Genomic DNA, 26,223 nt, shown 5'->3' with positions numbered 1-26,223 from the left:
AAAAAAAAAAAAAAAAAAAAACTGAGATAACGTATTCAAGTCAAACCATGAATTGAGATAAAAACGATTATGCCAGTGATCAAACGACGATAATAGCAATTCGAAGAGTAAGTAAGAACTCTGCAGAAACATAACAAAGACAATCACAAAGAAACCCTCTTGAGGTCCTTGTCACAGAATCCTTTTAGCCAATTAATCATAAACTATGATCCACAAAATCGAGAAACGAAATCAAAAGGGAACAATCACAACAACAACAACAAAGAAAACCCTATTCCCAAGATTTTTTAATGTATTAAAAACCAAACCACACGATAAGAAAAAACAAAAGCAAAAGCGAATTCTTGTTGAGAGAGGATTATGAAGGAAGAAAGCTAACCGGAATTACCAGATCTGCGAATTTGGCTATGCGAGCACAAGCATCGGAAGGAGAAAAAAAAAAATCGGTGAAAGGAGAGAGAAACTAGGGTTTTTTTTTGTTGTTGTTACGAGAGAGAGAAGAAAAAAAAAAAGAGAAGGTGAAGGCGATAGAGAGAGAGAGAAATAGTGAATTTATATATTATAAAAAAAAAAAGAAAAAAAAAAGAGAGAGAAGAGGATTGTCCCCAAGATTGCCTCGTCGGCTTTGAACGACACGACACCGTCTTAGTCTTTTCTTTTCTTTTCTCAGTCTCTCCCCATCAATATTTCTAGAGAGTTTTTTCTTTTTCTTTTTAGGCAGTCAAATTTTTTAGGAATTATTACTTTCTTGGGTTTTAAGACACATTATTATAAACTACTATGAAAATGGTAGAACTCTTTCTCTGTTTAGTGTTTGTAAAACTGTTCATTGTCTATAATAATTGTTGCAGCGATTAGATTTGTTCGTCGTGAATGATAAAATCGTTATTTACAGTAAGTTATGGTTGTATGTATATTAGACGATTAAAAAAGAAACTATTAGAAGGGAATATCTATGCGATGCGCGCGTTTTTCATATTTTTAAAACAGAAATTCAAAATTTGGCGCGGTTGATTACTTTTAATATCACGTGTTTAAATGTATAATCTAATAATTTTGTATTTACTATAAATGGACATAAATTATCGAACTGAGAAAACTAATTTTTGTAGCGCTTGTATGGGCCTAGTACTATTAGGCCTTCCACAAAAGAAAAAAAGATAAAAATATAAAATCTTAGAATTCAATATTAGCCCATGAATGTTTGCAATTTTTTAAAAAAAGATTTTATAGTTTTTCAATTTTGATTTTTGGTTTTTAGTTTTTGAGTTATTAACTTTTTAAAAAAATTAAAAAATAAAATAAAATAAAAAGTTAAGTTAAGTTATATTAGAAAGAGAAAAGTAATGAAAGATACATTTTTGATTTTCTTTGAAAATTGACAAAAAAAAATATAGATTCCCTACTTTTTAGTAAAATCACTTTTCTCATAATCTTGATTGGCTATAAAGTAAATTTTTGAAAAATCTAAAACCAAAATCTACTTCAAAATCTACAAGTATTCAAGGCCTTAATGTAAATTTGTTTTTATATTTTTATGATTTCTTTTATGATTTTTTTTTCTTTTTTAAGATTTGGTTTTAGGATTTTATGGTTAATTGATTTTAATTATATAAAAAATAGACCAAAACAAAATCTATATTAAAGGCTAGTTTATGTTTAGAATTAAAAACTGGGCTGGCACTTTGTCAACTTCTCATACTTTGATGAGATGTCAAATAAAGGAGAAGGTTATTCAACTTTCATACAACCATATCAACCATATTAAAAATAAAATATAAAGTTAATTTACTTTAGAAAGAGAAAAAATAATGTTACATAGATTTTAGATTTTCTTTGAAAATTAACAAAAACCATTAAAATCTAGATTCCCACTTTTTAGTAAAATCACTTTTCTCATAATCTTGATTTACTATAAAGTAAATTTTTGAAAAAACTAAAACCAAAATCAACTTCAAAATCTACAATCATTCAATGCCTTAATGTAAATTTGATATTTTTGTTATGATTTCTTTTATGTATTTTTTAAAGATTTTTTCCTTTTTTGAGGATTTTATGGTTAATTGATTTTAATTATATTAAAAATAGACAAAAAAAAAACTATATTAAAAGCTAGTTTATGTTTAGAATTAAAAATTGGGCTGGCACTTGTCAACTTCTCTTACTTTGATGATATGTCAAATAAAGAAGAAGGTTATTCAACTTTCATACAACCATATCAAATTATCAACCAATGCTGAGGAGGTCGTCAAACAATGGAGAAGATTATTCAACTTTCAAGTTTCATACAGTGGATACATTATTGAAGGGTTCGAAACAGTGGATGATAAGAGTATCATATATTCTGTTATTCTTTTATCTAGATGTGAAAATTGTAACATGTAGATACATTATTGGATACAAATGAAAAGTAAGAGACTTTCAGTTAGTGGCTGGTCAGAAACTCAGAGCACAAAGAGCCGGACGGGGACGCCTTTAAAGTTAACGCTTATGAACAACATAACCAATCACACAATAAAAAAATGCATTACAAAAGTACTTTTTATATACACACAAGACAAGACTGTTGCCCAAAAGAATAAGTAAGATCATTATTGTCTTCTGGGGAAAGAAAATATGAGCAGAGCGGATGCTAACATCATTAATCAATCACCAAAAGGGATATACAGAACAAACAGTGCCTTTTCTTCTTCTTCTTCTTCTTCTTTTTTCATGTTGTTAGTTCCAAGGTGGAGAAGATGGCCGGTGTATGAAATCTTGTGAAGATGAGCCGCCGTAGTTAAGGTCAAGGTTCTGAAGCTGTTCCATCAGCTGTGACCGTCTTTCCTTGAAGAAATCAAGACGAGTTGTTAACTCTACCAGAGCTGCTGATGCAGCGGCTGACGGATGATTAAGCCTCGGGTACTCTGTTATCTGCAAAAACCGTTATTTCAAGTATATTAGTGTGTGTTGTCGTTATTTAAGATGTTTCCTTTGAATTTCTAATAGCGGTCTGCTCCGATTTGCTAAGCGGAGAACCAAGCAATCATGCATGTCTCTGTAGTTACTTATTGTGAACTAATTAACAAACCAGACAACGTTAATTACAGTATTGCACACTATATGGAACCCAAAAGGAAAACGATCTTCCCTGACTTTCAATCCTGCCAACCACATTCATTTTTGAAGTTTTTAGGAGCAAAAGGTCTTACATCTAATGCTCTTGAAGTCGATGGAACAGATGGAGAATCCATGGTTGAGAACTTGTCCACAGATATCTTTCCAGACTCTTCACTGATTTTAGAGTCAGTCAAACTTGTTGATTCTGATATTTGATTACGAGATGGTTGCCTGCTATTGCCAACCCCAAAAGATCCTGCTCCGTTACTATTTCTCCACTCCGCTCCCAGTACATTCTCCTGCAGGCCAAACAAAAAAGCCTATTGGTTAGATCTAACCTATGAAAGATGATGATCGATGACAGAAACATCAGTAAAAAGTACCTCGTGTCTTTGTTTTCTTTCATGATTTACATAGGCAAGAGTGGAATCAAAATCTTGCTTAAGAAACCTTCTGCAGAAATACATGACATGGTATTAGAGCAGAAACACAGATGTGTACCTATCATATTACAGTACATACAAGATATGCTGTGCAAAAGTTACTTCGAACATAATTTACACAGCTGTACTGACTCAAAGATTACTACTGGATAAGTTAATCGGAGATATTTGTTAAACATCTTCACTAAGCAAACAACCAAGCCTGCAATTCAAGCATAAAAGCTTTACAGTATAAAGTTTTAAGTCATCACGAAAGATAACTTGGACTATGAGCTCCTTTGTGTGAGGAAAGTACAGGGATAGTTTTACAACTCACTTTTGAGAATTGTGATTCTGGAGATACTGATGAGTATCACGCGCATCGGAGAAGGAACCAAAGTGAGTCTGACGTTGCTGGTTAAGCTGATGGTGAAGTTCTGCAACTTTTTGCTTCAGCCTGGCAACATCAGCCTCAGCAAGAGCAATTTCCTCAAGTTCAGCCCTTGTCTTCAAATATGTATAATTGGATCGTGAGTATTTTACAATAACTAACTGTTTTGAAGTAAGATACTATTTCCCGAACTTGTATACTTACTTTCGAATCCACACCATGTGAGCTGAATTGTCCAGAAGACATGCTCAAACCAACCTCCAGTGCTGCTCGGAGATCTCTTTCGGCTTGCAGCTGCTCTTGTAATCTTGACACCTATATAAGTGAGCCCCATCAAACCAGAATAAGATTCCTTTGACATTAGGATTAATTGTAGAGAAAAGAGATTCATAAACACTGAAAGTTTGAAAGAGAAATTATATACATCTTGTTCAAGCGACAAACGACGTTCATGCAGTGCTTGCTTCCTTCTCTCCAAGCTAGCCTGTAATATTGCGTTACCTCTAGCCTATAACAATGATGGTGACCAGTGTTAATGACCTCCGTAAGGCAGAAAATACAAAATTTAGCAGCAGATGATTACCTCTTTTGCAATTCGTTGGCGCAGTTCATTTTTCGTGGTCTCGAGCCTCTGTATAGCAAGCCTACAAACAATCAATGAACCAATTAGCAGTACAAAAACACCAAGCTATCATATTCTCAAATGTCAATCAATTCAAGCCTATACCGAAGAGACAACGTACTAGTTTACAATGCATATTTAGAAAGAACATATCTACACGCAACGTAGTAAATTTGCTATTTCATTCAAACAATACAGTCTTCAGTAAGTTGCTGAGACATCAGCCGCGTCACTCTATGTCCGATTAGGGGATTTTTAGATAAAGTACAGTGTGAAAGTGAATCATGGAAGTATTCCAAGCAAAGGAAATTTTCAAACTTGAAAACATATTGGATAAATAATCACAGTTCTAATGATAATTTACTAAGAAAATCAACGTATGAATAGACTAGCTAGAAAAAACAATCTAGATATAATATATATATAAAAAAACATATGGCGATGGAGAATACACCCAAGAGTTAAAGCCTTACTCGTCTTCTCCTGAAGAATCAAACGATCCATCTGTGGATATCTTTCGGGCCTGACAGAAACAAAAAGAAATTATTGATATTATACTACCCACGTTGGTTCATTATCTCTATATGATTCAGCTAAAGTGCGACATTTATAACAAATTGGAGGAAAAGATTTTTGTATCATGCATCAAATGCAACTTGAACTAATGTGCCAAAATCTTCTGCATGTACAGAATCACAACTATTTGATCAAGATAAGCAAAACATACACTGCCACGACCCCAGAATGTTGCGCGCTTTGCATGAACAGAGGAGGGTGTGCCTTTATTCACGGATTTCTCACTTGATGCTTCAAGACCAGGAGCAGCCAAAGTGTTCCCATGAGTGGGTACATTTAGAACTGTCCCTGATGATTGATAAGACTCGCTAACATGTACAATACATGAGTTCTCTCCGTATTTCGTTGGATCATCACCTATCTGCTCTCCAGTTTGTTGATCCGTGGAGTTAACAAAAGGATTTCTCATAAGATGATCTGTTCGTACGTTTGAATTACATCTTGGACCATTTATGTCTCTTGGTGATTCAATATCAGAGTCATCAGCAACAAACCCCTACAAAGAATAGAAGGTATTCAGCAATCATGAAATAATTATTTCTTCTTAGCTGCGAACTCTGATTCATTAGGAAATAGCACAGAAATATGGTAGAGATATAATAGCTGAAACCTAAAAACATATCCTAAATTCCTGAACCATACTTCCTAAGTTTAAAGGCATTTCAGTATATCATCAACACTATGCAATGAGTATATTGACGGACGAGAGACTGGACAAACGAGAAATAACCTTGTATTCATAGAGATCACTGCCTGTGCAACCACTGCTTTCACTCATTTTTCCACTCAATGCACGCTCATTATCATCATCTGTCACTTGTTCAACTTCATTATCTGCATTGTGATATTCATTTTTCACGTTGTTGTCATCATCACTCGAATCATCAGGCCCACTATTTCCAATATGTGATTCAGTCGAAATCGAACATCTTTGAATATTTTCTTCCTGAAATTGCAGATAAGCATATGAGACATACAACATTGATTAAGTTTAATTAAACCACCTTAGTGCGTCTTACATCGAAAATACTTCCATAATCCTCCAAGAGAACTGTAATGACGGCTTGGGCATTATTGGCAGCATTAGCAGCAGCAAGAAGCTGAGCAGAATTGTCCTCACCGCTATCAAAACCGTCCTCTAAATCACATTCACCAGCCAGTAGAGGACGTAGAAGTAGAGGAGCCATGCAAGCAGCTACAGCATTTGGGTTCATTCGATTTTCGTGGGAATGAGACGAGATGGTATGCATCATTTTCAGAATCCTGAGGGTACAAATAAAATATGTAAGGGTTTAAGAAAACACCTTATAAAGGATTCTCAAGCACCTTATAAACTCATAAGAACCACAAGAAACTCATCTGGCCAATAGACTCAGACTTGGCAGGAAATAAGTAATCTCTTTTTAACATCTAATATATCTAATATAATCTATAAACTGTTAGCAGAGTGAAATCGACTGTTAGCCAAAAACAACCCAGAGGGAGATCTGGATAGATACCGTTGTAGTAGACGTCGATTAGGTTCAGGAAATGTTTCTGCTATCGCAGAGCGCAATGAACTAATGCGAGCTTCCTTAGACTCGATTCCTGATCCAACAAACCAATTAATAGGACGGTTAACTTCACAAAAGTTCAGTCAGATCTCCAGATATTCTTTAACAGCAGACCCATGAGTATATATACACACACACAATTCTGCAAATTTATCAGAAGGAAGGAGAAGAGGGTAAGGGAACTCACTGTAAGCTTCCAGCAGGGCAGTGCAACAAGATGCTGAAACCGGAGAAGAAGGCAACTCCCTCAATACATGCTGCATGTGAAATGAAACTGCCTTAGTATTGTAACAATGCACAGACTATCAGAAGAAGAAGTTGAGAGGAAACTACCTTAATGCAGTCTCCAACAACATGCGGATCTTCATCCAAAGTGAACTCCGTTTTGCCTAGGTATTATTCGAAGTGGAAGAGGGAAAAAATGTAAATTGTGTATTGGAGAGAATACATACCAGGGAATTCTAAGAACATATAATATATTAGCTAAACAAGATGTGCCTAAACTTAATCCAGAGAGAAATCAGTTAGCAGATTATAGTACCCTGTTCATATTCTTGAACTCTACGTTCCACCTCCTCCACATCAGCAGACTGTCTTAGTATTCCTTCAATTTTAGTTCCTGAGGAGACAAAAGAGGACCACGAAACCAAACAAAACAAGCAGTCAAAAGACAAATGCATTCAAAGAAGAGGAATACATCAGATTTCAACTGTTGCAATAAATCGTACAACAGATTGAATGAGATAATAGAATCATGGAAGTAAGTTAAACTTTCACTGAATTGAATACTTTCCACGTATTAAGTACCCTGATAAAACTATGGACACATTTTAATCTTAAAACGCATGCTCCAGAAAAATCATTTAGGAAAGACCAGGTAATCAATAAAGCTTGGTGATAACTATCGACATTTTCTTAAGAACTTACCATACTTCTCAATAAACTGTAGAGCTTTCTCAAGGAATGATGGGCTTCCATCAATATCTTCAAGAGCAAGTAAGATTGGTCTTCCAACAACCAAGGATTTTAATGGACGCTTATCCCGCCCTAACAATTATGGACAATAACGGTAGAATGACGCATAGATGATCGAAAGTCAACTATTAAGGCAGAAATAAACATAAGCATGATAGGGCATAATTATCTATTAAGATGCATAGGCCAAAGCTGTAACATGGAGACAAAAATTGAAGAAAGAAACCTTCGATAGCCTCGTTAGTTTCAGCACGGAATATTCCATTTTGACCCATGATGAGTGCTGCATTAGGGGCGTGTGCAAGAGCCTGCTCAAGCGCAGTTTTCCACTCGTACAAATCTTCAAATGTCTCAGCCTGCATCATCCAAGTTGGTCACAAGAAGAAATATAACACTAGTACAAAGATCATCTCAAGGGCTATCACAATGCAGTAACATGTTCTTATAGTAGACATCTAAAAAGTGAATCAAATTTGCTGCTGGTGTAAAAGCACCTTAAGAGTGAAAGCTCTTCCATCACGGCCATCTGGAAATAGTACCGTCAACAATTTTTTATCCTCTCTTACCACAACACTGAAAACAAAAATCACAGTAAGTTGAGTTCCATGAACTTTTCTAATGGACTAGCAATATTCTGCATACCTTCCAGAGTTATTCAAGTCGATGCCACCCAGGGTTAAGTTAACTTCACCACCCTTTTGTGGTAATGCGCCCTGTGAAATTTTAGTTAAATAGCTCAATATATACGATTATCAAGAATTTTATCATACATTAACAAAATAAGTCAATACACAGATCAAAATCAACTGTAGAAAGAGGGAGTATGATTGTGAATACTAACAGGGTCATTTTTGAAGAAGACCAAAGAAGTACGTGTGAGGATGAACCAGCGTTTCTTCCAAGATGTCCAACCCAATCCTATTGAGCAGAATACCACAATAACATGTTCAGTGTATTATGATATCACAATAGCACCAAGAAATTGTCAAGCTGAACAAACACATTGAAATGTGACAATATTAATTGAAAAAAGGGAGGCCAAAATGTCACAAGGATACCTTTAGATGATATGAAAAGTGGACCACTCTTAAAAACCTGTAATATAATTGTGAGTTCCATAATATTAGTAACAATCATCAGTTTGGTTTTCAAACTTATATTTCCAAAACTAGAGAAAATAGATATATGCAAGTAAAGTCAATAAAATTATTTTCATTCTTTCAGTTCATATTGCGCATATATCAACGATTCAAAACCGGGCATGCTACCTATTCAACCAGTTGGCACCCTTATATATGTCCTTTGAGTTACTTCTACCTAAATGAGAAACCCGTTCCCTAGATACTGTTCTGTGTTTTTTTTATTGCAGCTTCATCCATGACTGAACCACTGATTTGCCTTCTCTGATTACTAAGGAAGCATCTTTTATTCAATCAAGCTTCTCTTTTCTTTAACTATAGAAATGCACTCAACACTAGATACTATACCTCACGTGAGCACTGATAGTTTAAGTCTATTGTTATAAGCGCAAGACCTATCAAGCCAATTTGGCTTCCAAGGAAAATTACGCACTTAGGAATATAAGAAACAGCTTGTGTCATTGGCCCAATGTATTTAGGAGACTCCTAGAACAACCACTGCCATATAACACGGAAATAGAAAACTACAAAAACTCCAATTTTATATAATTTTTAGCAATGGTTTTCACACTTTTGCCTATTTTTAGCAATCAATTCGAGCGTCCCTGATGTGCAAAATTCAAAAAAAAATACTAAAACCTGGAAACACAGACTACAACTAAAATTCTGAATTCACTCCCAGCAAAGAAACCTCCATTACCGTATTAGAAGCTGCAACTCGTGGCCGCTCCAAAGCCGCTAAAGAAGCCTCCATTGCCTCAACAGCATAATCTCAGATCCAGCCTCGAAACGAAGCCCAGCCACAACTCGAGGAAAAAAAAAGCCGAAACACTAGGGTTTCAATTTCAAACTCCTTCGATGCAAACAGTAGAAAGCGACAACAGAAACAAACAAAATTCACCAAATTCCAAATCTCCTCCTCCTCACAATTGGAAGAACACACACACGCACACCTCAACGAACCAGCAACACCATTAAAGCCGTCGTCGCAGAGGTATCTCACTGGTTCTTCCGTCGTCCTCGAGATGTAGCTTAGCTAGAGAGAAAAAATTAGAAAAAAAAAAAGAAAGGGGACATTGCTTTCCACCTACTTCTGCTGTGTTATGAGAGAGAGAGGATGGGTCATGAGTGTCGGAGAAGTCACGGGTCGGGTCCTGTTAAACTTAATTTTTTCCCTTTTTTTAAATCAATCCAACCAATTACGGTTTTCCACGTCAGCAACAGCTGGTATGATCCTGCTCCACTGCCCCCAATTTAATAATTCGTGATTAGGTAAAAACAGGTGCTACTGCGATTAGATCCGAGCTATACGACTCCCTGTAAAGTGTAAACGAACTAACTACTCTACAGCTCTACTTTTTTTTTTGGTTTTATGATTAACTACTAAACTGCTTCTACAAGTCTACAACAGTACTATATACAACTAGTATAAAACAGATACGACTTTAATCACTATCCATATGGTCAGTTGGGTTTATTGCATTTTTTGCACTCAAATCTGTGGTATCCCATATCACCCAATTGTTATTTATCATTCACATTGGAGTTGTTCTGTAATTGATTTTGATGCATAGTGATCCGCGTCTGTATGTGGAATTTTGTCAATGTTAAGACATCTTCTCGCCTCGCAATGGAGAGCATCCGGCTAAGAAACGATGACTATTTTTGCTGGCTACCTGCTTTTAACACATCTAACTCCTCTTCAAAGGTAAATATCACCTTGTCCAATGCTTACTCTTCTACCATCAACCCAATCCTAATTTTGAACTCAAAAATTTATCCTTACAACCATAACATAATAATTTAGTTAATAATTGATGGATTGAAAAGCCAACAGTGAAACCTAATAATTTTTCAACTTCATGGCTTCAATACGGTTCTTCCATTTATAAATAACTTAACAGGCTATAATTTTTTTCTGTTACAAGAGGGAAGACAAACACCTCCACAATTTAGAATAAATATTTCATTTGATTTTTCTAAAAAGGAAATCTAAAAGTACTGGTATTTTTTCATTTTTTAGGTTTTGTTATTATGTACCTTTTAAATAATGCCCTATATAATAAAACAGAAGTACACAACATTGTTTTGTAAACTATATAATTTTAATAAGTTGGTTACAAATAGGTTATAGATTACGTTTTATATTATTTGTATAGTCTGGATTTATTGTTTCCAAAAATCTTAAAGAAAATATTATAAAGAATCATTTGATATCATCTAACTTACCATATTAATTTCCTTTATTAAATTATTCATCAAATAAAATATTTTGATATCTAATTTAAAATATTAATTTGTTAATTATCATTATACTTCAACTCTCATTTTTATATATGAGTCTATTTTGTGAAACAAATAAATTATCATATTATTTATTATAATTAAAAATCTGTTTATTTCCGGATATACCATAAGTTAAATTTTTAAAAACAAATATAAATGATTCTATCTATAAAATATTCAAGTTTTAGTAATATTATTATTAAAAATAATATTTATTGAATTATAAATTTTACAGAGTAACGGGTCAAAATTTGAATATTTAAATTCAATTTCATATTTTTTTGTTGAATTTTATAATTTTATATAATATAATAAACTTTAAATAATTTATTTGAAATATTTTTAAAATATTGAAACTTGATATAAAAGTTAGAAACTATAAACATTCTAAATTGGTTTGTTATAGCAATGTCAATAATATATCACTATAATATGAAATATTTTAAAAAAACCAAGTATATTAAAAAAAAAAAAGTATAACAATATATTAAATTACTCATAATATAATAACTCGCTTTTTAAAAACCAAATTCACAAAATTATCTCTTATAATGATATTCAAGTCATGATGTAGAATATATCTTGTTGAAATAACTTCACGTACATAAACTAATACTCTCTCTGTTTCACAAAGAATGTCATTTTGACACATCTTCTTTGTTACAAAAAGAGTGTCATTTGTTGTTTTCAATGTAGTGTTAAAGATTAAATTCTCTTTTTTATCCCTATAATTTGAGCTAATTAATTAGAAAGAGAAAATTTTTAGTGTATTTATAAAGGGTAAAATAGAAATTTAGAAAATTTTCTTAATTTGTGTGCATTATGTCAAAATTACACTCTGAAACAGAGGGATTACGAGATAGTAGACATTCAATTAAAAAAAAGTCAAATTTGGCCCAATTAAATGTTGGGTCAACTGGTCAAACAGCCCAAAAACTATACAAAAATTTGGGTCAGTAACAACATATAATAATGTCATTTTGAAGTTCCAAAGTTACATTTATTAGATTTGCTATCTGAAATTACAAATACGGATTCTTCATTTGACAAAATTACCCTTATGACACCCAAAAAGGCCACTACTATTTTTAATCACACAGTTCTATAAGTAGCTATGGCGTGCTCAAAACAAACTATCTCTGATTTGCGAAAAGAAAAAAAAAACAGAGAGCACAAACAAAGAGGTGGTAGTTGCGATGTCAGTATAAGCCACTCGACTCAACGCAATTCCACCTTTCCGATCGAGCCAGTACAAACAAACAAACCATGGTAACAACAAGCTCCGTCCGGTTAATCACCGGTTTAACGGCCTCAATCGGCTCGATCGAATCGCGTGACGCCAACCCAGCTCAATCCATTTCCCTAATCTGTCGAAACCAAATCAACGGTGGTGCTTCGCCTATCGTACTGCGCTCCTCTCGAAGTTCCAAGCTATGGTTAATAGACGCGGTTCCTCCGTCGAAATCTTGGCTCGGATCTGACGATGGCGGAGACGTCAAGAAACCAGACGCGCGTAATTACGCGGTCGGCGGTCACGCGGTTGCTGGAAAACATGATAATAAGACGACGGAGATAGTTATAGCAGCGGCGACGACGGCGGCGCTGGGAGTAGGGAACCGCGTATTGTATAAGCTGGCTCTGATTCCTCTCAAACAGTATCCCTTCTTCCTCGCGCAGCTCTCCACCTTCGGGTAAGAGTTAACTAACCACCATCCCCTTCTCAAATTAGTCAATCGGAACAACAATTTTCGCGTTTAAGTTAGATTTCAGATTTTGATTCAGAAACTGCGATTTCGAATTTGGTCGATTGGTGAAAGTGGAAATTTGTGATTCTCTTTGACCGTACAGTTCTGTAAAATGTAATTTTCAGAATATTCCTTCTTTTTTTCTTTTTTTTTTTTAAAAATTAACAAATGGGTCATAGTTGGCGACTTGGTTCAATTACTACTTCAACTTAATGTTTGTCACCTAAAATATTTTTATGCGCATTTAAACTTTTTTAATCACGTGCGAGTTTCTTTTGCGTCACCTACATCGGACTACTGTATAGGAGTGTACTATTTTTTTGTATTTTTTTTGGTTGGATCTGCGCCACGTGTCAAATACTTGTCTCACTCTCTTGATGGATCCGTATAGTAGTAGTCCATACGAGTAGTCATTTTCTCTTTGCTATATTCTGTTTTGCAGGTATGTAGCTGTATACTTTACGGTCTTGTACTTCAGATACCGAGCTGGAATTGTTACAAAAGAGATGCTATCAGTTCCAAAAACTCCATTTTTGATTGTTGGCGTCTTGGAGTCTCTTGCTCTAGCTGCTGGGATGGCCGCCGCTTGTATGTTGCTGCTACCTTGAAAGCTTCTTTCCCTTCCCATTTTCTACTGTAATTTTTTCAGTAGATGTTAACTTTCACTGTTCGATGAAGTTACATCTAAGCAGTAAGATCATCTTACTCACTGTTGTTTTTTTTTTTACTCAGCGAATCTCTCTGGACCATCTACTACAGTTTTATCTCAGGTTAAACATTACTATCTCTTATCTTTCATATGATCAAAGTACAACATTTGTTTTCTTGAACTCTGTTTGGTGTGCCAAAAGCTCCCTCAAACTCGCCTTTTCTTGATTTACTAGCTTGCTTACTAAAAATATGATTTTGTTGTTTAAAAAATTGTTTCAGAGTTAATTCTAGTCGTTTATTTCTTTGCAGACATTTCTTGTCTGGCAAATTCTCTTCTCTATTATTTTTCTCGGGAGGAGATATAGAATAAATCAAATATTGGGATGTACTCTTGTAGCATTTGGTGTAATCATCAGTGTGGCAAGGTTAGCCTGATCGATTAACTTGCTTGATATTATTTTAAGAGACTTGGTTTCTTTGTCTCCTTTCCTTCTGTTGGAATTACCAATGGGCAAAACGTAACCAGTTTTAACAAATTTAATCCATGTTGAATTAACTTTCATACTACTTTCTCATCCATAATCAGTGGATCTGGTGCCGCTCATTCATTTAAAGATACGGGAATACTTTGGAGTCTTCTTATGGTGTTTTCTTTTCTACTTCAAGGAGCAGATACAGTAATGAAGGTTTGTCAATCAGTTTCTAGTTATATTGCTAACTACAAGATGTTGGGACTCTTTTCTTTAACGGTAAAATTCCATATCGTTGCAGGAAGTCATCTTTCTAGATAGCAAAAAGCGATTGAAGGTAACTATGCCGTCGAGACCCTTTAACAACATTTTCGATTTTGTATTCTGAAAGAAATCGGTTCTTATTTTTACAGGGTGCTTCACTTGATCTGTTTGTTGTAAACTCATATGGTTCAGTTTTCCAAGTAAGTATTCCTAGTGTAGCTCCTTTTTTTTACACCAGATCTTTTGCGTTCTTAGCATTGTTTATTAGCATAAAATGTGAATTCTCTTTGCTAGCTAATGTGCATATTTTTGTGGTCAACCCAGGTTATATGCATTGCGTTGCTTCTTCCTTTTCTTTCAAAACTTTGGGGCATACCGTTTAACCAACTACCGAGCTATATCAGAGACGGGGGTGCTTGCTTTCTGAACATTGGTTCTAGAATAACAGGTTAGTTAATGCTAACGCTTTCTTCTCCACTCCAGTATCTCTTTGTTTTTTTCCTCTATGTAATACGGTCGGAATTGGGTATGACACAGGATGCGAAGGGGCTCCCCTTCTTCCCGTAATGTTTGTCATGATGAACATGGCTTACAACATCTCCCTTCTACGCCTCATCAAGATATCATCTGCAGTTGTGTCGTCTCTGGCATCCACCGTTTCAGGTAACAAACTTTGTCTCGTTATATAGCCTTGCCATGCTTTCATGGAAACCTACTTCTTTAGCTAATTATTATTTATGGTATATCATGATCACCTATATGATATCTTATAAGTCAACAACGCCATATTTATACCCATTAGATTGCATAGGAGTTAACAAAATATGATTAGTAATCTGCGAAATTGCGGAATGGCATTGGAGTTAACATCATTTGCTTGGCTTTGTCGGTTGCAGTGCCCATAGCGGTTTTCTGTTTCACGCTTCCCCTACCGTACCTTGGGGTGGCATCTACGCTTCCACCGGGGTTTGTTGCAGGCACAGTCGTCCTTGTACTCGGCATGCTTCTATATGCTTGGACACCATCTACTAACTCTTCCCATTCGATTATCCCCTCGCCCCCTTCCACCTAGCGGCAGGACAATTGATTTTGTAACTTCGTTTGGTTTCTGTCCTCTTCTCATTGTAGCATTTGCCCCCTTTAATTGTCCATTCTCTCTTCTTCGTTGTAGCATTTGCCATTTTTTTTTGTTAAGTAAGAAATAAGTAAAGCTCATTTGAATACACATTCTTTAGTTACAAAACAATGGTTAGATTTCAATACCTATAGAGAAGATAATGTACTTTGTAATGATGTATATCAACATTTTTCTTGTCAACAACAAGATGCAATATGCAGATTTTGAATCTGATCATGAGTCGATGACACTATCAAAAGCTACTAAATAGTATATGTTTCGGTTGTATATATGAAAATGTTATCGTAAGTTTTTTACTCCCTACGTTTCAAAATATAAGATGTTTTAGAGAAGTTTTTTGTTTCATTATATATGATATTTTCAAGTTTCTATGTAACTTTTAGATTAATTTAATATTTTATATTATGCAGTATTGTTTGTGATTGGTTGAACTTAATAAAATTTAAAACCTCTTAATCTGCGTGTTTTAGTTAAAACAATCCTATATTTTGAAACGGAGGAGTATAACTCAAAAGAAAAGAAAGTAATATCTATATTTTATAAAATTAATTCACTGTTCCTTTATAACAAGTCAAACCCACACTAATCAGTATTTGTGGATCAGAGGGCCCGTATTCAAAGTCGGAACCCAGCCATAATGTTTAGAGTGACCGGAACTCTCTCGGCGGTATCATCTCCAGCGGTGGTGGCGGCGTCTTACTCCGCAGTTCTGAGACTCTCTGTTACGTCCACTCTCGCTATCGTCTCTCCTCCCAATCCCCGCTGGTTCTCGACGTTTTCTCGTTCATTTCTCGGCGGACGCATCTCTTCGCTCCGACCACCACGCGTTCCTTCTCCGTGCCCAATCAGGCTCTCTGGTTTCTCGGCTCTCAAAATGAGAGGTATACAATCTATGAACTGTTTCTCCTCCTTTATTCTTGCTGTATCAATTGCGTGCTTCTTCTCTGATTAATTTCGAGGTACTCTCTGATCTGATAATCTTACATAATTCGTGTGCGATTTGCTCTTGCTTTTTGAACTGTGTGTATTCTCTGCTCTTGATTACTTAGTTTTTAAGCTGGGTTGATTTCTGATTATATATCTTTTGTTTTTCCAGCTTCGTTTAGCAGCAGTGGGAGTAGTCCAGGTAGAGAGATTCTGGTCCAGCATTTGCTTGTGAAGGGCGATGATACTGAGCTCTTTGCTGAACTCCAAAAGAAAATCTTGGATGGTCTGCTTCTTTTACCACTTTTTACCCGTTTGTGATATTTGCATTCAGTTGAGCTTTTATTTCAACATGGTACATAGGCTTATAAGCATATATAGTTGTTTCTGCCAAGAGAAATGTCACTGTGGACCTAAAATTATATCATGTTTCGCAATGTCTATCACGCTAGTCAGTTGTGGCTCTACTTAATTACTATTGGTTTTGGGGTTTGGTAACTGGGATCAAGAATAAATGTAGAACATATCATACTGATACGTCTATATTTCTCATTACTTTGGCTGTCTTTTATTTTGTTTGTCTTAGAAGATTAAGGGTCTCTACTGTTTTTTCAATTTAACTGTTTCTTGTGTAGGAGAGGATATGAATGATCTTGCGGCTGAGTACTCGATTTGTCCATCCAAAAAGGATAATGGTATGCTTGGATGGGTTAAACTGGGTCAAATGGTATGCTCTCTTTTCTATAATGTTATTTCCATTTATTTTTTGGTTATATTGTTGCATTGACACCTTCAGATCTATATGACCCTTGCTGTCTTAGCCTCATTATATTACAAGCAATTGGGTGATGTCACACTTCCTGGTGAATTAGTTTTCAGTATTGAAATCCATGTGCAAATGGAAGTAGTAGAATATAAGTGATAGATATAATTCCACAATGTTTGGACTTCCCAATGGAAGAACTTAGGCAAGTTCCTGCTGCAATCTGAACATGACCATGCCACTTAAAATTGTTTTCAGGTACCAGAGTTTGAGGAAGCTGCGTTCAAAGCAGAGCTGAATCAGGTGGTGAGGTGTAGAACCCAATTTGGCTTGCACTTATTGCAAGTTCTATCTGAGAGGTATTTCTTCTGAAAACTGTCCTTTATTAGCGTCAATTTCTGTTGACTTGTAAATTTGGTCTTAAGGAAATTTTTGTTTAATAGGGAACCTGTGAAAGATATCCAGGTGGAGGAGCTGCATTCCAAAATGCAAGATCCAGTTTTCATGGATGAGGCTCAGTTAATTGATGTCAGAGAACCCGACGAGATGTAAGTTCCTTTCATTTCTCACCTAGGCATACTTTTCCTTCTTCAGTGAAGGCAATGGATTAGCGTCATACTCTCTCAGTGTTTCACAACATTATGATTTATTTGTATCTTTTAGATACATGTGTGACTTTTATCAGTTTTATCTTAGAAGAAGGACAGAGTACCCATAGTCAGCTCACATTGTTTTCTTCTATTCTGTTTTACTACTTCTTGTACCAGAGCAATCGCATCCTTGCCAGGATTCAAAGTGTTCCCTCTCCGCCAATTCGGAACCTGGGCACCAGACATCACTTCAAAGCTGAACCCTGAGAAGGATGTATTTGTCATGGTATGTTCAGTCTCGTCCCAACTGTTAGATATTAGCCATACTGTATCTAGCCTTGCACTAAATGTAGCAATTTAGAGGTGTTGTGAGTTAGTTAGAGAGCAATTAGTGAGGGCTGTGTTTAAATGGGTGTCCCAGCAGATTGTTTTGGGTGTAGATTTTTTAGGTTTTCCTTGCGTTTGGTTAAGAGTTGAGACTTGAGAGCCTCTCATAAATCTTAGTCTCTGTAGGCTTGCTCTCTTACAGCGCTTGTATATACTACTGTGGTTGGTCTATAGATTGTAAGATCATTTGAAACATAGAAACCTCTGATGTTAAATGACTTTTTAACTTCTCTAAGCCACGGCCTTTGTTCCCATACAGTGCAAGGTTGGTGGCAGGTCAATGCAAGTTGCGAACTGGTTACAGTCTCAGGTAACAAGCTTTTTCTAATCCTTTATATATATGCAAGGATCATCATATCTTTATGGTTTGTTGTCTTGTTCCTCAGGGCTTCAAGAGTGTGTACAATGTCGCTGGTGGAATACAAGCTTATGCTCTCAAGGTTGACCCATCAATTCCTACTTACTGAAATTGAGAATCCTAGTAGTGTATTTTGCTCTGTTTCTTGTATCCTAAATCCAAAGAACATTGCAAATCTTATTCAATAAACTATATAATATAAGGTTCATTTTAGACAGTATTGGTAACATTAGAGTATATAGGCAAATCAGAGATTATCCAGGAAATGCTCTCAACCTTTTGTACTAAATCCTAAATTAATATAAATTTAAAATATTGCTTTAAATAACAAAAATACAGACAGGCTTCTGGTTCCTAAAGTCCCTCTCTATCATTATCGTTTGAAACAGAAGGCCAGCAAAATGAAAGAGACATGCAAAAACAGAAAAATGCTATTCATAGGCATTCATAAGCAAAAACTCCTAAATTTTCTTGCTAAAGAAGAAACCAAAAACCTAAAAGAATAGAGAGAGAGGAAGAAAGATTTTTAATATCTATTTCTCTTCCTGGTTGAGAGCTTTACTTCCTCTCCCCTTATTGCAACAATGGGAAATTGTTGCTCTCATGGACGGGATTCAGGGAATACCAACGATGAACCGCAAAATGGAGGAGGNTATATAATATAAGGTTCATTTTAGACAGTATTGGTAACATTAGAGTATATAGGCAAATCAGAGATTATCCAGGAAATGCTCTCAACCTTTTGTACTAAATCCTAAATTAATATAAATTTAANTTCAGGGAATACCAACGATGAACCGCAAAATGGAGGAGGAGGCGGTGGTACTGGTGCCGCGGAGGCCTCTGTGAGAGCTTCGAGACACCCGCCAGCATCTCCTCCTCCTGCAACCAAACAAGGGCCAATAGGACCAGTCTTAGGGCGACCAATGGAAGATGTAAAGAGCTCATATTCATTGGGTAAAGAGCTAGGTCGCGGACAGTTTGGTGTGACCCATCTCTGCACGCAGAAGGCCACGGGACTTCAATTCGCTTGCAAGACCATTGCGAAAAGGAAGCTGGTGAACAAAGAAGACATTGAGGATGTGAGAAGGGAGGTGCAGATTATGCATCACTTGACCGGTCAGCCAAACATCGTGGAGCTTAAAGGTGCCTATGAGGACAAGCATTCTGTGCATTTGGTTATGGAGCTTTGTGCGGGCGGAGAGTTGTTCGATAGGATCATTGCAAAGGGGCATTACTCGGAGAGAGCCGCGGCTTCATTGCTACGTACGATTGTGCAAATTATCCATACTTGTCATTCCATGGGGGTTATCCACAGGGACTTGAAGCCTGAGAACTTTTTGTTGCTCAACAAGGATGAGAATTCTCCTCTCAAAGCCACCGACTTCGGTCTATCCGTGTTCTACAAGCCAGGAGAGGTTTTCAAAGACATTGTGGGAAGTGCTTATTACATTGCACCAGAAGTGTTGAGGAGGAAGTATGGACCAGAGGCTGATATTTGGAGCATCGGTGTCATGTTGTATATCCTCTTGTGTGGTGTTCCACCTTTCTGGGCTGGTAATAAAGATTTCTGATTCCCTCCTATCTTGTCAAAACCAAAGGACAGGGATGTCATCTAACTCATTCATGTTTTGCTTCCATTTACAGAGTCGGAGAATGGAATTTTCAATGCCATCTTAAGTGGACAGGTTGATTTTTCAAGCGATCCATGGCCTGCCATTTCACCACAAGCAAAGGACCTTGTTAGGAAGATGCTCAACTCTGATCCCAAACAAAGATTAACCGCTGCTCAAGTTCTCAGTAAGCAGCTCTTATTTCAAGACCTCCTATAGATATTTCATCAAAACTCTTTTTAACTTTTTTGTTTTTTCAAAGACCACCCATGGATCAAGGAGGATGGAGAAGCACCAGATGTTCCTCTTGACAATGCAGTGATGTCTAGGCTCAAGCAATTCAAAGCAATGAACAACTTTAAGAAAGTTGCTTTACGGGTAAATAACAATCTTCTCAATATATGTAACGAAATGTGAGTCTAAATGTGAGTCTTTGGTCTTATATCTAAATGGCCGCATCAATAAACAGGTGATAGCTGGGTGCTTATCAGAGGAAGAAATCATGGGACTAAAGGAGATGTTCAAAGGAATGGACACCGACAACAGTGGAACAATAACTCTTGAGGAACTAAGACAAGGACTTGCCAAGCAAGGTACAAGGTTATCTGAGTACGAAGTCCAGCAATTAATGGAAGCTGTAAGTCTCAACTTTTGTGTTCTATTTATCTATTAATAAGATGCCAAAAAAAAATACTGATGATGTTTTCTGTTTTATAAAGGCTGATGCGGACGGTAATGGAACCATAGACTATGGAGAATTTATAGCAGCTACAATGCATATCAATAGACTCGACAGAGAAGAGCATCTTTACTCAGCCTTCCAACACTTTGACAAAGACAACAGTGGGTAAGTAGCTATAAAGAAACTTAACAATTCTAAACCATACCATGAAACTAAAAACTAATGATGGTCGCGTCTCGGTTCCTTGCAGATATATCACAATGGAAGAGCTGGAGCAAGCCCTCCGAGAGTTTGGCATGAACGATGGCAGAGACATTAAGGAAATCATTTCTGAGGTTGATGGAGACAATGTAAGCCCCTTTCACCATCACAAAGTCATCTGATAAGCACATAAAACAAGTCTAATCACCCTTTTTTTTTTGGTATAGGATGGGCGGATAAACTACGAGGAGTTTGTGGCAATGATGAGAAAAGGAAACCCTGATCCTAACCCTAAGAAGCGGCGTGAACTGTCGTTTAAATGACACCACTGGAACAGTCAAGTCAGAACATAAGTACATCAAGAAGAAAGGCTTGGGTTGCTCATGATTCACTAAAGAGAGAGGAGCAAGGCTTAAAAATATGATTAGGGAGGTGTTTCATGTTCGTAAATATTTTATGCTTGTCTACTACTGATTTAAAGTTTCAGAGGTTTCTCAATGTATCAAAACTCTTTTTCAAATTCAAATATGTGCATTAGTGATGTTTGTTTAATAACGGCTAAGTAAGAACGTCAAAAGCATTATCATCGGCCATGGAAAGTTGGAAGATTCATGATTTAGCATCATTGTAACTAGATCCTAATTGTAGATTACAGAAGAAAAAACAGAAACAAGCGAAACAGTCAGACAAAGAGTAGTGACTTGTCCCACGAGGAAGTGAAATGGGCAACACCAAACACATCTCAAAGCACCCACCATTCTGTTCTTCTCTTCGCGATCATTTGCCCACTTGTGATGTGAGCGCTGAGGTACGCTGCCACATTGTTCGTCCTAATATGCTATTTGCANCATTTCTGAGGTTGATGGAGACAATGTAAGCCCCTTTCACCATCACAAAGTCATCTGATAAGCACATAAAACAAGTCTAATCACCCTTTTTTTTTTGGTATAGGATGGGCGGATAAACTACGAGGAGTTTGTGGCAATGATGAGAAAAGGAAACCCTGATCCTAACCCTAAGAAGCGGCGTGAACTGTCGTTTAAATGACACCACTGGAACAGTCAAGTCAGAACATAAGTACATCAAGAAGAAAGGCTTGGGTTGCTCATGATTCACTAAAGAGAGAGGAGCAAGGCTTAAAAATATGATTAGGGAGGTGTTTCATGTTCGTAAATATTTTATGCTTGTCTACTACTGATTTAAAGTTTCAGAGGTTTCTCAATGTATCAAAACTCTTTTTCAAATTCAAATATGTGCATTAGTGATGTTTGTTTAATAACGGCTAAGTAAGAACGTCAAAAGCATTATCATCGGCCATGGAAAGTTGGAAGATTCATGATTTAGCATCATTGTAACTAGATCCTAATTGTAGATTACAGAAGAAAAAACAGAAACAAGCGAAACAGTCAGACAAAGAGTAGTGACTTGTCCCACGAGGAAGTGAAATGGGCAACACCAAACACATCTCAAAGCACCCACCATTCTGTTCTTCTCTTCGCGATCATTTGCCCACTTGTGATGTGAGCGCTGAGGTACGCTGCCACATTGTTCGTCCTAATATGCTATTTGCATGAACCGAAAGGTAAGCAGCATTTAACCTACAAGTGCCAAAGTAACAATAAATTAGGCATTCAACTAAATCACCCACCCAGGTATGAATGTTTTAAGAAAGTAATAAGAATTTTACTTGTCAGTAGTGGTCGAAGGATCATATAACTCTTGATCTGCCCCCACAGAGTTTGCAACTTCTTGTGTACCCTCTCCCTGAAAAATTGTCGACCGTGAGAAACAAGAAGTATCCACATATTGCAAAAGCTTTAAAACTTATTTATTTACCTGTTGCGGATACTGGGGATAGCCATATCCACCATATGCATACAAGGATGGGTCTTGAGTTGCCCCATAAGCATATGCATCATAGCCTTGTCCATAACCATAATACCCACTCCACTGATTTGGATCTGCTTGTGCAACCCAACCATCCTTTAACAAATACCAAAGATCATTAACAACATTCAGTGAGCTAGCAAGTATAATAAGGTAATCAGGAGAATTCCGAACATAAAGTTTTTACCTGTCCTGGATTTTTACTCCAAGAGATGCGAACTGCTTGTTGACCAATCACTTGTCCTTGCATATTTTGAACGGCTTCTTCGGCTGAAGGCCTGGCATCAACATGGGGTATAAGTCAAAAAATTAGTGAACAGAGCTAGAAATAAGTATACATGACAAACTAATACATGGAAGCAATAGCAGGTGCTGGATGGCCAACCTGGTTTTGAATTGAACATAACCATATCCCTTCGTTGGAGGTATCNCTGATTTAAAGTTTCAGAGGTTTCTCAATGTATCAAAACTCTTTTTCAAATTCAAATATGTGCATTAGTGATGTTTGTTTAATAACGGCTAAGTAAGAACGTCNGAGAATGCTTTCTTCAGCTCTTCCTCTGTAACATTTGGGTCCAAATTGGTAATTGAAATCTGTACAACACACCAATGCATGAAAAGCAATCAGGAGAATTCCGAGAAAAGAAAAAAAAACCTCAAGTTTTTCAGATAAAGACTTACCGTTGTACAGGTGACATCACTTTCAGGTGGAACCCCTTGTACAGGTTGAGCAACGTATGCTTGGACTGGTGCAGCAATTGCAGATGGGATTGGAACTGGATAAACAGCTAAAGAAAAAACATCCCAATAAAGCAAATGAGTTCCAAACAGGACTAAACAAAATTCGATTTAACATAAATAAGTGTATCATGTTTTGTTCTCATACCTTTAGTGACATATTGTTGCTGCACACCGACGTTTTTCTTAGGCGTTGCTGCACTAATTCGCATTGGCCTCGTTGAGCAATACAAACCATTCATTTCAGCCATGGCCCTGTTCCTTTCACTTTCCTCTGCAAATTTAACAAAGCCATAACCTTTTGATCGCCCAGTACTTGGATCAGTAACAACCTTGGCACCTCTAACAGAAGAATAATGAACACGGAACGTCTCTTGAAGAAGATAATCAGTAACATCAGGTGCCAAGTCTCCAACAAAGATAGAATGATCAGGTCCAGCATCAACTTTCTGTCCCGAACCAAAAGAAGCCCAATTCAACCGGAAGGTCAACTCCGTTCCAGGCATCTGAGTGCCATTGTAGGTCTGAAGAGTTCTCTCTGCTGCTGCATGAGACACAAACTCAATAAACCCATACCCTTCTGGCTGCCCTGTGATCTTGTTACGTATCACCTTGACAGAAACAAGCTGCACATAAACCAATTACAATCTTGATTCAAATTACACACTTTAATGAATCATATAACAATCAAAACTTAAGAAATTACATACACATCTATCAACAACTCTTACTTGCACCGAAACAGAATCAAAGCTTCCACTGCTACCTGAGCAATCGAACCATATCTTGTATTACTATAAACCCTAAAATTGGTAGCATTACTATAATAAACACTGAGCAATCGAACCATATCAAGAAATAAAAATCCATGCTTTATCTTGTTCCTAATCGGAAAATAAACCCTAAAAGCCAAAACCCAGAAGAATCGAGAGCTGTAAGTAAATTGGGAATAGACAAAGTAACAAACAATTAAGAGAAGCTGAGGAAGCAGAGAAGATGAAGAGGGGTTACCTCGCCGGTTTGGGAGAAGCAGGAAGTGAGGTAATTCTCGTCGACCCAATACTGCAAATCACCAATCCAAAGGGTTCGAACTTCTTCGAGCGTCTGTGGATGGTGATAGCCTTGCGGCTGCGGTGGATGCATCATCATCGCCATCGTCTTTTTTTGCGCCAATTCGTAAAAAAAAAAAAAAACCTAAACCCACGGAGACGAGGAGGAGGCGATGCTTCGTGGACGGGTCGGGTAAAAATATTCCGACCGAACTAAAATAAAATATATAAAAGGATTTGACCAAAGGTCCAATAAATAAATAAAAAAGTTAAAAACTAATTTTTTTTTGTTTTATGATTTCTATTTCTTTTTTTTTTCACTTGAAGCCCAAATCTAATTTATTAATTTTGAGTTTACTGGTAAAAAAAAAGATTACATTAGCAATAAAACACAAATTAAGCTTTGTTTCTTTTCTTGTATATGATACAAAATAAGATTACATATTAGCTTAATTTTGCTTACAAATTAGATTCTAATTAAGCATAATTTTTGCTTATTTGTTAAATCTTTTCTTGTATATGATGCAAAATAAGATTACATTAGTAATAAACACACAAATTTTTTTTTTTTTTTGGTCAAAATAAACACACAAATTTGTTAGCATCATATACAAGAAAATATTTAACAAATTAAGCAAAATTATATGCTTACAAATTATTAATTCTGTTACTCTTATTATCTTAATCATATTATTCATATACATAGATTTTATATATGTAGACGTCACTAAGATTTGTTTATCTCTAATGCAACTCAGGTTTATATTAGTAAAATTCTACAATAACTCTATACATATATAAAATCTAGTCGCTTCAAATGCAAATCCATCTTATAATGCAAGAAAGCGGAGTCATTATCCCATTCATGATCTATCTGAAAAGTGAAAACACACCTCAACCCCTCTCTCTTAACATCCATCGTGGTCGACGGCGGGATCACGTGAATCTGGTCGTTAATGTCATAATGGCATGATAATACAAACATATGTTAATTAAATATGCGAAAAGAATTAAGTAAACTGCTCTCTCTTATACATAATCGTAGACATTGATTTTGGTGGATATTTCTGTATCGATATTTTTGTGAAAATCATAGGTCACTAATAAAACATAACAGTACAAAGATATTTTGTAAAACTTGGATATAATTTGAATCACATGAGAATACATAATATCGGTCTCTAGACGATGGTCGTACAATTTAATCATATACGTGGAGTAGAAGCTCAACAACATTAACCACATATGCATATGTTTGGCTCTAAGTGGATGGATGCATGTGGCCTCTTTGCATTGAGAATCGTTTATACGTGATACAAGATTCTAATTATGCGGTCAGAGTCAAAGCTCCTCTACACTTTGTTTCTCTTATACATTACAAACTAAAATATTCACTTCTAGTATATGTTTTAATCATAGCCAATAATGAAAGTCTTCATAACTTCATTTAATAATGCGGGTCTCTTCACTTTTTCCTTGACCATCTTGATGTTTGTATAAACACAAGCACAGTGAAATGCAATGATATAATATCATTTTCGGGGACCAATCTAGTTACAACTTTCAATTATTACTATATTTTTTTCTTGCAATATTATATACTATCATCAATGATGTATGGGATAATATTGGTTCGAAGTATGTATAAAACGTCAATCTCTAATTCTACAAAGATGTTTTTTTTTTGTGTGTACGTTATT

General features: G+C 36.1%; 6 protein-coding genes across 8 annotated transcripts in view; 3 read left to right on the top strand and 3 right to left on the bottom strand.

The window, feature by feature from the left end:
- LOC109124452 (protein SMG7) overlaps window positions 1-503 on the bottom strand; it is a 5,236-nt gene extending 4,733 nt beyond the window's left edge. Inside the window, exon 1 of one of the 2 annotated variants that reach the window (XM_010494698.1) lies at window positions 380-503. The gene's annotated coding sequence lies outside the window, so the exon portion shown is untranslated. The remainder of the gene's footprint in view (window positions 1-379) is intronic. The other variant, XM_010494699.1, reaches the window with a different exon arrangement.
- LOC104770297 (rho GTPase-activating protein 7) lies at window positions 2,457-9,904 on the bottom strand. Its single transcript, XM_010494694.2, has 22 exons — window positions 9,478-9,904; window positions 8,697-8,733; window positions 8,480-8,556; window positions 8,281-8,351; window positions 8,133-8,211; window positions 7,865-7,994; window positions 7,591-7,710; window positions 7,205-7,282; window positions 6,997-7,052; window positions 6,851-6,920; window positions 6,610-6,697; window positions 6,130-6,373; window positions 5,841-6,056; window positions 5,262-5,606; window positions 5,008-5,057; window positions 4,496-4,556; window positions 4,337-4,420; window positions 4,117-4,227; window positions 3,859-4,028; window positions 3,483-3,552; window positions 3,192-3,398; window positions 2,457-2,913 (listed from the first exon to the last, which is right to left on the bottom strand). Exons 1-22 carry the CDS (start codon window positions 9,529-9,531, stop codon window positions 2,719-2,721), a joined length of 2,613 nt encoding a protein of 870 aa, XP_010492996.1. The 5' UTR covers window positions 9,532-9,904; the 3' UTR covers window positions 2,457-2,718.
- On the top strand, window positions 12,179-15,457 carry LOC104770296 (protein CLT1, chloroplastic). Its single transcript, XM_010494693.2, has 10 exons — window positions 12,179-12,754; window positions 13,251-13,396; window positions 13,541-13,578; window positions 13,769-13,884; window positions 14,046-14,145; window positions 14,231-14,266; window positions 14,343-14,393; window positions 14,518-14,641; window positions 14,731-14,856; window positions 15,090-15,457. Exons 1-10 carry the CDS (start codon window positions 12,330-12,332, stop codon window positions 15,263-15,265), a joined length of 1,338 nt encoding a protein of 445 aa, XP_010492995.1. The 5' UTR covers window positions 12,179-12,329; the 3' UTR covers window positions 15,266-15,457.
- LOC104770294 (rhodanese-like/PpiC domain-containing protein 12, chloroplastic) lies at window positions 15,914-19,036 on the top strand. 2 transcript variants are annotated; one of them, XR_764529.2, is made up of 9 exons: window positions 15,914-16,212; window positions 16,428-16,541; window positions 16,891-16,982; window positions 17,277-17,377; window positions 17,462-17,566; window positions 17,786-17,894; window positions 18,255-18,305; window positions 18,382-18,556; window positions 19,020-19,036. XR_764529.2 is itself a non-coding variant. In XM_010494690.2 (8 exons), exons 1-8 carry the CDS (start codon window positions 15,969-15,971, stop codon window positions 18,460-18,462), a joined length of 897 nt encoding a protein of 298 aa, XP_010492992.1. In that variant the 5' UTR covers window positions 15,914-15,968; the 3' UTR covers window positions 18,463-18,570. The 2 variants fall into 2 exon arrangements, 1 of the variants encoding a protein (XP_010492992.1); XM_010494690.2 differs by lacking the exon at window positions 19,020-19,036 and having other exon boundaries at window positions 18,382-18,570.
- Window positions 18,780-21,685, top strand: LOC104770295 (calcium-dependent protein kinase 34-like). The gene is made up of 8 exons (XM_010494692.2): window positions 18,780-18,995; window positions 19,152-19,910; window positions 20,001-20,153; window positions 20,229-20,344; window positions 20,436-20,603; window positions 20,686-20,813; window positions 20,899-20,998; window positions 21,077-21,685. The coding sequence occupies exons 1-8, from the start codon at window positions 18,938-18,940 to the stop codon at window positions 21,170-21,172; spliced, it is 1,578 nt and encodes a 525-aa protein (XP_010492994.1). The 5' UTR covers window positions 18,780-18,937; the 3' UTR covers window positions 21,173-21,685.
- On the bottom strand, window positions 22,137-24,723 carry LOC104772377 (polyadenylate-binding protein RBP47B'-like). The gene is made up of 9 exons (XM_010497003.2): window positions 24,486-24,723; window positions 23,623-24,100; window positions 23,418-23,524; window positions 23,261-23,330; window positions 23,122-23,167; window positions 22,924-23,014; window positions 22,686-22,832; window positions 22,537-22,613; window positions 22,137-22,447 (listed from the first exon to the last, which is right to left on the bottom strand). The coding sequence occupies exons 1-9, from the start codon at window positions 24,627-24,629 to the stop codon at window positions 22,351-22,353; spliced, it is 1,257 nt and encodes a 418-aa protein (XP_010495305.1). The 5' UTR covers window positions 24,630-24,723; the 3' UTR covers window positions 22,137-22,350.

The sequence above is a fragment of the Camelina sativa genome, chromosome 20 (genome assembly GCF_000633955.1).
Source record: "Camelina sativa cultivar DH55 chromosome 20, Cs, whole genome shotgun sequence".
NCBI classification, from domain to species: domain Eukaryota; kingdom Viridiplantae; phylum Streptophyta; class Magnoliopsida; order Brassicales; family Brassicaceae; genus Camelina; species Camelina sativa.
This window is presented reverse-complemented; position numbering and strand designations above follow the sequence as displayed.

Coding starts and splice junctions, on each gene's coding strand:
- LOC104770297 (XM_010494694.2), bottom strand. CDS start 9,531: ATGGAGGCTTCTTTAGCGGCTTTGGAGCGGCCACGAGTTGCAGCTTCT. Junction 7,995..8,132: donor GAAGAGCTTTCACTCTTAAG/GTGCTTTTACAC, acceptor TGGATGATGCAG/GCTGAGACATTTGAAGATTT. Junction 6,921..6,996: donor TTGTTGGAGACTGCATTAAG/GTAGTTTCCTCT, acceptor TTTCACATGCAG/CATGTATTGAGGGAGTTGCC.
- LOC104770296 (XM_010494693.2), top strand. CDS start 12,330: ATGGTAACAACAAGCTCCGTCCGGTTAATCACCGGTTTAACGGCCTCA. Junction 13,397..13,540: donor TGCTGGGATGGCCGCCGCTT/GTATGTTGCTGC, acceptor TTTTTTACTCAG/CGAATCTCTCTGGACCATCT. Junction 14,642..14,730: donor CATTGGTTCTAGAATAACAG/GTTAGTTAATGC, acceptor GGTATGACACAG/GATGCGAAGGGGCTCCCCTT.
- LOC104770294 (XM_010494690.2), top strand. CDS start 15,969: ATGTTTAGAGTGACCGGAACTCTCTCGGCGGTATCATCTCCAGCGGTG. Junction 17,895..18,254: donor AGAAGGATGTATTTGTCATG/GTATGTTCAGTC, acceptor GTTCCCATACAG/TGCAAGGTTGGTGGCAGGTC. Junction 18,306..18,381: donor CGAACTGGTTACAGTCTCAG/GTAACAAGCTTT, acceptor CTTGTTCCTCAG/GGCTTCAAGAGTGTGTACAA.
- LOC104770295 (XM_010494692.2), top strand. CDS start 18,938: ATGGGAAATTGTTGCTCTCATGGACGGGATTCAGGGAATACCAACGAT. Junction 19,911..20,000: donor TGTTCCACCTTTCTGGGCTG/GTAATAAAGATT, acceptor TTCCATTTACAG/AGTCGGAGAATGGAATTTTC. Junction 20,999..21,076: donor CTGAGGTTGATGGAGACAAT/GTAAGCCCCTTT, acceptor TTTTTGGTATAG/GATGGGCGGATAAACTACGA.